Genomic DNA, 9,266 nt, shown 5'->3' with positions numbered 1-9,266 from the left:
TCCAACAGACAGCGAAGAAGAAGGCTAAACAGGAAAGCGATCAGTGACGGCGGAGCGACAGTCAGCGTGTCCCCGATGTACACGACGAGAAGACTCCACGGAGCAGCTTGATGAAAGTGTGATCACAACAACAAATCAGTTTGTCTTAAATCTTTCACAGAATTTCACTTTCAAAATGAGAAACAAACAAACTTTTACTGTGGCTCCAAGTTACTTTAAAAACTCGTTCAAACCGCGTGAAGGCTGGAACATCACACACATGAGTTCAATCAGGATCAGATCAGAGTTTAGGACTGATAACACACACATGATGATGTCAGCAGGAGGGAGGCCTACCGTTCAGCCGTCCATCAGGCGAACAGGAAGAGTTAGAACACTGACAGAGAGAGAGGGAGACTGTGTGTGTGTGTGTGTGAGAGAGAGGGAGAGGGAGACTGTGTGTGTGTGAGAGAGAGAGTGTGTGAGAGGGAGACTGTGTGTGTGAGAGAGAGAGAGTGTGTGTGTGTGTGTGTGTGCGTGAGAGAGAGAGAGAGAGTGTGTGTGAGAGGGAGACTGTGTGTGTGTGTGAGAGAGAGAGTGTGTGTGTGTGTGTGTGTGAGAGAGAGAGAGACTGTGTGTGTGTGTGTGTGTGAGAGAGAGAGAGTGTGTGTGTGTGTGTGTGTGTGTGTGTGTGAGAGAGAGAGGGAGAGGGAGACTGTGTGTGTGTGAGAGAGAGAGTGTGTGAGAGGGAGACTGTGTGTGTGAGAGAGAGAGAGTGTGTGTGTGTGTGTGTGTGTGAGAGAGAGAGAGACTGTGTGTGTGTGTGTGTGTGAGAGAGAGAGAGTGTGTGTGTGTGTGTGTGTGTGTGTGTGTGTGAGAGAGAGTGTGTGAGAGGGAGACTGTGTGTGTGTGTGTGTGTGTGTGTGTGAGAGAGAGAGAGAGAGTGTGTGTGTGAGAGAGAGAGACTGTGTGTGTGTGTGTGTGAGAGAGAGAGAGAGACTGTGTGTGTGTGTGAGAGAGAGAGTGTGTGTGTGTGTGTGAGTGTGTGTGAGAGAGTGTGTGTGTGTGTGAGAGAGTGTCTGTACGTGTGTGTGTGTGTGTGTGTGTGTGTGTGAGTGTGTCTGTATGTGTGAGAGAGAGTGTGTGTGTGTGTGTGTGAGAGAGTGTCTGTACGTGTGTGTGTGTGTGTGTGTGTGGAGGCTGGTGCTGGCTGGTACATAACAGACTGCAGCTGCTCCAACAAGAGCTGAACCACACAAAGAGAGCAGTGTGTCCTCCTTACACACCTCCTCTTCTCCTCCTCCTCCACCTCCTCACCTCCTCCTCCACCTCCTCACCTCCTCCTCCTCCTCCTCCTCCACCTCCTCCTTTAATGCCTCCTGCTCTCCTCCTCTCTTTCTACTCCTCTGACTTTCCTTTCATGCTTCCTCCTCTCTTTCTACACTTCCTACTTTTTTCAGTCCTCCTCTCCTTCCTCACCTGCTCATTTCCTTCAGTGCCTCCTCCTCTCCTTCTACAGTACCTGCCTCCTGCTGCCCCCCCCCCCCCCACACACACACACACACTCTTTCATACACCTCCTCCCTTCCTGTTTGTATATTTATACTTTATACATTTAGCTGAACTTGCTTATAATAATCCGAATAATAATAATTGTACACAGACTTGTTATTATGTTAGTTAGTTGTTATGATTTAATATTTATTCGGCCTTACTCTTAATCAGCGGCACTCTTTTCCTTTAAGCAGAATTTCACTCACCTGACGCGACCACACCTGAGCTGAACTTCCGCAGACTTTCATAACAACAATAAAGAAGAAGCAGGCGAAGAAGAAGAAGAAGAAGAAGCAGAAGCGCGAGGTGGGGAAGAGGAAGATTAGATCAAGTCCTTACGGTGAGTCTTTAATTTCACTTTAATTTATTTTCTGTGTTTAATCTGACGTTAGTTTCAGTCTGACGTCGGAGTCCAACTCTGTTAGCATGATACTTAGCATGCTAACATGTTAGCCAGGAGCTGCTGCTTCTCTACCGGTAAGTATCGATCAACTGGACTTCTCCTCGTCGATCACTTACATGATAACGCGTTAAAGTCAATCAGAGGCCATTTTAACTCAAATATGTTTACATTTTGACTTTATCATATAAACGTCACAGTCGCCATGTCGAAGTCATAGTACGTCACGGTGGGCGGGGCTAATCTCACCTGTAGGTTCCGACAACAGCTGCTCTGTTTCTTAGTTTATGAATTATCTGATCAAACAGATGATTAAATTAAACTTTATTGTGATTGTACGATTATTATTATTGTTAGTATATAGTATATTTTATTGTATATTTATTATTGTATGCATCAGTATAGTCCAGTGGGTTTGTGACAGACAATGCAATGTAAAGCACCTCTAACAAATACAGTAACGTGTGTAATTATACACATATATGTACTGTATATGTCGACATGTACAGTGTCACCGCATGCTGCTGCCTCTGATAAGATCCTGTCATCTGCAGTTTAGATCGTAGATGATGATGATGATGATGATTAAATAGATGATGTGATATTATTTCTTGGCCAGATCTCCCCCCTGACAGACAGACAGACAGGGAGACAGACAGGTAGGCATGTCTCTGCTGACAGACAATAGTCTGGAAGACGCCCAGCACATTACAGGAAGTACCAAGATGGAAGACAGTGGAGGGACGAAGACCAGTCCGACTGAGGCAGAAGACAAGATGGTGAAGTCTGCCATGATGGAGCCCAGCACCCTGCGATGGCCTGGAGACAGACAAACAGGTGGCCAGACAGGTAAAGATGACAGGATGAGTGTGAGGTCAGATATTTCTCTACGAGAGGCGGCGAGTTGGACAGAAAGTGAGAGAGAGCTGTTGGTAGAGGGAGAGAGGAAGGGAGGAGTGGGTGAAGAGGAGGGGGCGGGGCTTATGACACACCTGGAGGAGGAGGAGGAGAAGGAGCCTGTAGAGAACCACCTGCCAGAGAAAGCAGCTCAGGTGTTCAGTCCAGCAGTGACTGTCCTCCACTCGCCTTCCTCGCCCAGAGAGGATAATGCCTTCTGGGAAATAGAGTCAGAGAAGAGCCCCTTCCTGGGTCCCCGAGGAGTGTCCCAGGACTACACCCATCATGGCTACCAGTATGAGTGGGGCGAGGACACACCACCTGCCACATGTAAATATATTTGTCCTCCTGTCCTTTGTCTCGCTGAGGTGGGAACGGCACTGACCTGTGTGTGTGTCTCTCTCAGATGGGCAGGGTTGTCCCAGCAGGGACATCCTGAAGATGGGCGTGTCGCTGGTGACGTCAGCGCTGTTCTTCCCCTTCCTGGTGTGGGGGGGGTTTGTCTTTCTACCGTTTGACGCCCCCCTTCTGGATGGCGCCCCCCACAGACTCGTCTACACGCTGCGCTGCTCCGTGTTCGCTGCCGTCCCCATTGTCCTGGGTGAGTATGAAACTACCGAGGAAGATGAGACACAGAAGCTCTGGCCACATCTGAACTCAGCTGTTTCCATGGCTGTCTCACTTTTCCACCTGTCTGTCTCTCAGGTTGGCTGGTACTGGGGGTCAGTCGGCTCAGGTATGGTGCGATTCGGCCTCTGTTTGATGACAAGGTGAAGGAGGCGGAGATTCAGGAGGTCACCATCCATCGGCGTTTTGTCTCTGATTCCACCTCGCTGTTCCTGATCTACTTTCTCCAGCTGGTCGTCATGGCGATGTACCTGAGCCAGGAGCAGCTGAAGCTCGTCCCTCTGCTGACTGTCGTCTTTGCCTTTGGACGGTGAGACTTAAACGCGTACAAGATACAAGATAGGTTTATTTGTCACACACACAATCATACACGGTACAATGTGCAGTGACATAAATTCCTTATGTCCCTGCTAACAAAAAATAGGTAAGTAAAATTTAAATATTGTAAAATAGAAAGCTTATAAAAATAATAAAATTAAAATGTGAACATGTGCAGTATTTACATGTAGTGTAGGTGGGAGTGGGATTGTCCAGATTAACGCTCACTGTTGAGCAGACGGATGGTCTGGAGGAAGAAGCTTCTCCTCATCCTCTCAGTGTTGGTTCTCAGGCAGCAGAACCGACGGCCTGATGGCAGCAGGGAGAAGAGTGAGTGTCCGGGGTGATGGGGCTGCCTGAGGATCTTCTCAGCTCTCGACCTGCATCGTTTGGTGTAAATGTCCTGCAGGTCGGGTAGAGTTGTTCTGATTGTCCTCTCAGCTGAGCGGACTTCCGTCCTGAGGGCCGAGAGGTCCTGCTTTGTGCAGCTGCCCCTCCATGTGGTGATGCTCCCACTCAAGATGCTCTCAGTGGTGCAGGTGTAACAGTTCCTGAGCACCTTGAGGGGGAGCCTGAAGTCTCTGAGGCGTCTGAGGTGGAACAGATGCTGCCTGGCCTTCTTAACGGTCCTGCTAACATGCAGTGACCAGGACAGGTCCCGTGTGATGGTCACACCGAGGTATTTAAAACTGTCCACCCCTCTGCTGACGTTCAGCAGGAGGTTATTCTCCTGGTACCTGCTCTCCAGGTGGGTGACCTCCTTCCTGTAGACGTACGCAGAACCGTTAAATAACTATGGGCTCGCGAGCTAATCCAAGTTTTGATTAAACTATCATTATGCAACACAAGATCGTCCTGAACGAAACTCCACTTCCTTTTGTCATTCACAAAACAAGAACTACATGAAAAGATTACAGGAGCCTCACAGCAGATACTTCTGTATCTGTTGGCAGATGGCAGCAGGGTGAACAGGCTGTTGTCTTTCAGTATCCTTCAGGCTCTGCCGATGAACCTTCAGCGTTTTAGATTCTTCTCTGCAGCGACATCCATATTTGAAGCTTTGTGGTCCAGCGCGAGCTCGCTGGTTTGGATAGCACTGAGTTTGAGGTGGTTGTCGCAGCTCTGTGCTCGTTCTGAGGACAGCAAGTTTCTCACTGGGCTCTGGAACCGAACTGTTCTCCAGACCTCTTAAGGACTGTAGAAGTGGGTGAAGCTTTCAGGTCACTTCTTCTTCTCCTCTGTAGTTTACTGACTCAGTGTGGGTCCTCAGTCATCCGGGTTCTAGAAGCAAAGGCGACCGGATATCTTTGAGGTTTGCTAAAGACGTTTCACCTCTCATGCAAAAGGCTTCTTCAGTTCTCACACCAACCTCATGTGACCATAAGGACTCACATGGCGGCACAAAGTGTCAACGACTCTCAGGACCACAAGGTGACAAGCCCACTAGAGGTTAAATACCTGGAACTCCCCATCAGTCTCAGAACTGAAGAAGCCTTTTGGATGAGAGGTGAAACGTCTTCAACAGCCTGAAGACATCCGGTCGCCTTCCCTTCTAGCACTTCAACTGCATTTCATGCATGACATGAAACAGTAAAACGCCAAACAACTCATATGCACAAACACAAACAGTGATGTCATCTGAAATGTTCTCAGGGTTTTGTTCTTAAACCGTCAGGGGGGGCACATCCTTCCATAATCAAAATATGCTTGTAACGTCCCCCTCAGTATATGGATCTAAAACTCTATGTAAACATTGCTATTATTTATGCATGTAGGTTTAAACTTTGAATTAAAGGTGCGTTTGATTTGTGTCTCCAGGCTGGTTTACTGGGTTGCCGCAGCTTTCAGCAGCAGCATTCGCGGTTTTGGTTTCGGCCTCTCCTTCCTGCCAAGTCTCGCCATGATGGCTGCCAACATCTACTTTATCTTCACGGTGGAGGCGGCGGGAACCATCTTCAGCCTCCCGCCTCCACCTGAGGAGGTGCTGCCTCCACCTGCTGGCAGACAGAGGTTCTGGGGATGAGAGCTGATTGTTAATCTGTGACCTTCCTGTGAGGATGAAGTTTAAACTTCAGTTTAAAGTTTTTAGGCAATGTATTGAATAGCCCCGCCCACTCTGTGTATAACCCCGCCCATTACACCTGATGTTGTTTCATTCTCTTTGTTTTTGGTTGTTTCTGTCTTTTTGAAGAAGTTTTGCTGTTTATCGACTTCCTGTTTACTTTCTGTGGTCTTCAGTCTGTTTCTGTTGGTCCATTTTTTAACATTTTATTTTGTAAAATCAGTTTTATGATCATTAAATATTTGATAATGTTAAAAAATATATCAGTATGCTTCCGTTTTATATTTTACACAAGGTTTTACATTTCACAATAAAAGCATAGACTTCACTTCTACTTCCTGTGTGTTAATTCTCCAGTAGAAACAAATGCTCAAGTGTCAACAAAATGATTTTTTACAATGTAACTCTGACAACAATTTTAATTAGTACTAATAGTACTTAGTAATAATTATTAGTAATAATATGGGCTAAGAGGAGTCCGTTTGCTCAGCCTCTATTGATTATAGCTAAGTCACATTAAGCTGTTTCTGTTTTTCCAGCTGAACCAGTCAGACCAACAGCTGACATCGAACAAGATGACACCTGCTGACAGGAAGTGCTGACAGTTTAACTTCACATTAAAATACTAAAAGATTAAGAGTTTGATGAGTTTAGTTTGTTTTTGTTTTTTTTTAAATGAATCACGCAGGTTTCCATTTTTATCTGCCAACAGATGTGAAACAGCTGTGATCAATAACATCAGCCTCATTAATGTTAGTGTCACTTGAGTTTTATCTGCTGGGACTAGAACAATAGAGACAGAACAATGTACAGGAAGTTCTAACAGGTGAGGCAATAAAACGGGATGATCCGTCACAAATCTGACCTGAGGTCCGATTTGCCAAAGTTGAACTGTGACCAGTTGCAGTAAGGTTAAAGTTTTATTTCCTGCCAATTCTTCTGTGTCTAATAAACATTTAAAATGACCAAAATAATATTCGTGCTCTTATTATGAAAAGCGTGAGCAGTGTTAAAAACGGAAGAATTCAGCTGCAGGTGTGGAATCCATAGCAGTAGTTTAACGCTGTAGATTAGCAACGAGCTCACACAGCTGACCTCAGATCAGCTGGCTGTGATCCAGTCACGTGCATTTTATCGACGCTTTATTTAAGCGGGGAACAGAGCGCAGCGACAGGAAGAGCTAACACAAAACTGAAAACAACTCGACGTGGATCACAGTACTGGAAGTTGATAAGCACAGCACAAAGTAAAAGTCTCAACTGTGTGCTTGTGTTACAACAAGCCCACTGATGACTAAAAGCCGTTCTGTTGGCTGTTATCAAACGGCAGGCTTCACGACACAAACTGATCTGAGGTCAGATCGCAGCTCGGGCTCATCAGTGAGGATGAACCATGACTCGGCTTTTGTTTTGAAGGCTCAGGTGAGGCGTCGGCAGGTAGACGCTCGGTGTCCGTCAGAGATGTTCGTGTTGACTGAAGTCTTCGCGGGCTGGACGAGGTTCTGAACCCACGGGAACGTCTGGTTCCCCCACACCGAGCTGTACCGTGAAAGCCGAGCGCTGCGTCCATGGAGTCTCTGGCCGTGAGGAGGAAGTCGTGCCTGCTGCGGCTCAGGGAAAACTGCCCGTTCAGGAAGCTCCGCAGACAGACTTACGGTCAGTCCGCTTCCCGCGCGGCTTTCTGAAACTCTGAGCGACATTTTAAAGTTTCATAAAGGTTTACTAAGCTGTTTGGGTCTGTGTGAAGCTTCACGTTACGTGACAAACTTTAGACATGAAACCAGATCACAATAAGAACAGTTATTGTATTTATAACGCATTTTACGATAAAACATACAATAAAAGCAAACGAGGTTCAGTAGTGACGTAACGGTAAACACCTGTAGTGGAGACGTGCGTTTGCAGAGGAGATTCAAAAGGTGAGTTTGTGTTGAAGCTCACAGGAGGACGCTGCTGTGATGTCACTCCTCACTCTGACGTCTGGATTTACCTTTTCAAACTACGCAAATAATCAGATTATTTATATAAAGACTCCGGTTATGTTCCTACATGTTTATGTTGCTTTTCCGTGTTTTATAGATCAGATTTCGGGTTTCACTCATCACTTTGAAACGAGCGTCTTCAGACCTCAAGCTGTTGAGGTCGTCAGGGGCTGCAGTATTTCCCAGCATGCACTGGGAGTGCGGCAGGGTTCACCTGGAGCACATCTCTGATGGAGAGTCCGCACAAGATTAGCTTATGAGCACACCTTAATAGCACACCTGTACAGTCGCAATACGACAGACTGATCTGTCAGAGGGTCGACTGACAGCAGCACAGACGCCAGAGCTTCGGTGCCAAGGCTCTTCCAAAGGAGGACTTTCTAAATAAAGTTATAAAGTTGGTATATATACGTCCTCACACTGACCTTTGACCTCTCATCACCTCCTTTCTCTTGCACAGATGTCGTAGCAGCGACCTCCTCTCCCATTGGTCCGTGCTGGAACAACGTAGGCCTGCCCACCAGCAACCAGCCAATCAGCACGGCCCACTCAGAGCCCCTCCCGCCTCTCTCCAGGTGCCACAGTGTCACTTCCTGTGGCCAGTCGGAGACAGCGGCAGGTGAGACGAGGCTCTCTGATGTCCACTTTAACCAGCAGAGTTCCCAGCCTGCTGACTGCTGTGTCTGATCTGCAGATGTTCACATGGAGGAAGAACCTCCTGCTGCAGAGAACCGACACAGCCAGCAGAACCCGGAGAACAGAGCGGAGGACCTCATGGGTGAGGCGGACCGTTGGCACGTAGTTAGAGTGTAAACCTGCTGCTTTCATCCCGTCTGACTGCAGGCTGGGAGAAATGTGATCTTCTGTCCTTCCTGCTGTCTGTCACGTCTCATGTGCTGATAGATGCTTTGAACATGTCACTGAAGGCCGTAACAACCAGAAGACAGAAGAACGTCAAAATGCAGAGTGAACACATCACTGACCGTCAGAGGAAATAAATTATTGATCTGTTTGGAACCACACTGACAAAGATGTGTCCAACTCTGCAGATCTGCTCTTATTTTGAAATGATGTCCCTCAGGCGCAGGCTGACAACTGAAGTGCAGGAGACACTCCTGGGACAGACCTGATGAGCCCTCAGTGGTGGACTCAGAGCACAAACAGCTCCGGCTTACATAGCACTTTGCTTCTGGAAAAACGACTAAAAGACCTTTTTGACATTTTGACATTTTGACATCATGTTTGGTATAAAAACAATAATAATGTAAACATGAAGCACATGAACACGTGTGATAATACAGTGTATATAGCGAACTTCTGTCCTGATGGTGACCAGCAACACTTACAAAAGTCTCACTCGCTTCAGGTCTTAATGTTATTACCAAAGTAAAACGATTCTGGATCCTGTTGAACACATTTAAGTATCAGCACATTATGATGTTTTATTT

General features: G+C 46.8%; 1 protein-coding gene across 2 annotated transcripts; it reads left to right on the top strand.

Annotated features, from left to right (window-relative positions):
• The first annotated feature begins 1,544 nt into the window (after positions 1-1,544).
• Positions 1,545-6,166, top strand: LOC124064297 (transmembrane protein 79-like). Of its 2 annotated transcripts, XM_046398619.1 has the most exons (6): positions 1,545-1,873; positions 2,553-3,160; positions 3,237-3,431; positions 3,536-3,767; positions 5,594-5,701; positions 5,743-5,883. In XM_046398619.1, exons 2-6 carry the CDS (start codon positions 2,599-2,601, stop codon positions 5,750-5,752), a joined length of 1,107 nt encoding a protein of 368 aa, XP_046254575.1. In that variant the 5' UTR covers positions 1,545-1,873; positions 2,553-2,598; the 3' UTR covers positions 5,753-5,883. The 2 variants fall into 2 exon arrangements, with proteins under 2 accessions (XP_046254575.1, XP_046254574.1); XM_046398618.1 differs by having other exon boundaries at positions 1,547-1,873; positions 5,594-6,166.
• The last annotated feature ends 3,100 nt before the right edge of the window (positions 6,167-9,266 follow it).

The sequence above is a fragment of the Scatophagus argus genome, chromosome 9 (assembly GCF_020382885.2).
Source record: "Scatophagus argus isolate fScaArg1 chromosome 9, fScaArg1.pri, whole genome shotgun sequence".
NCBI classification, from domain to species: Eukaryota; Metazoa; Chordata; class Actinopteri; family Scatophagidae; genus Scatophagus; species Scatophagus argus.
This window is presented reverse-complemented; position numbering and strand designations above follow the sequence as displayed.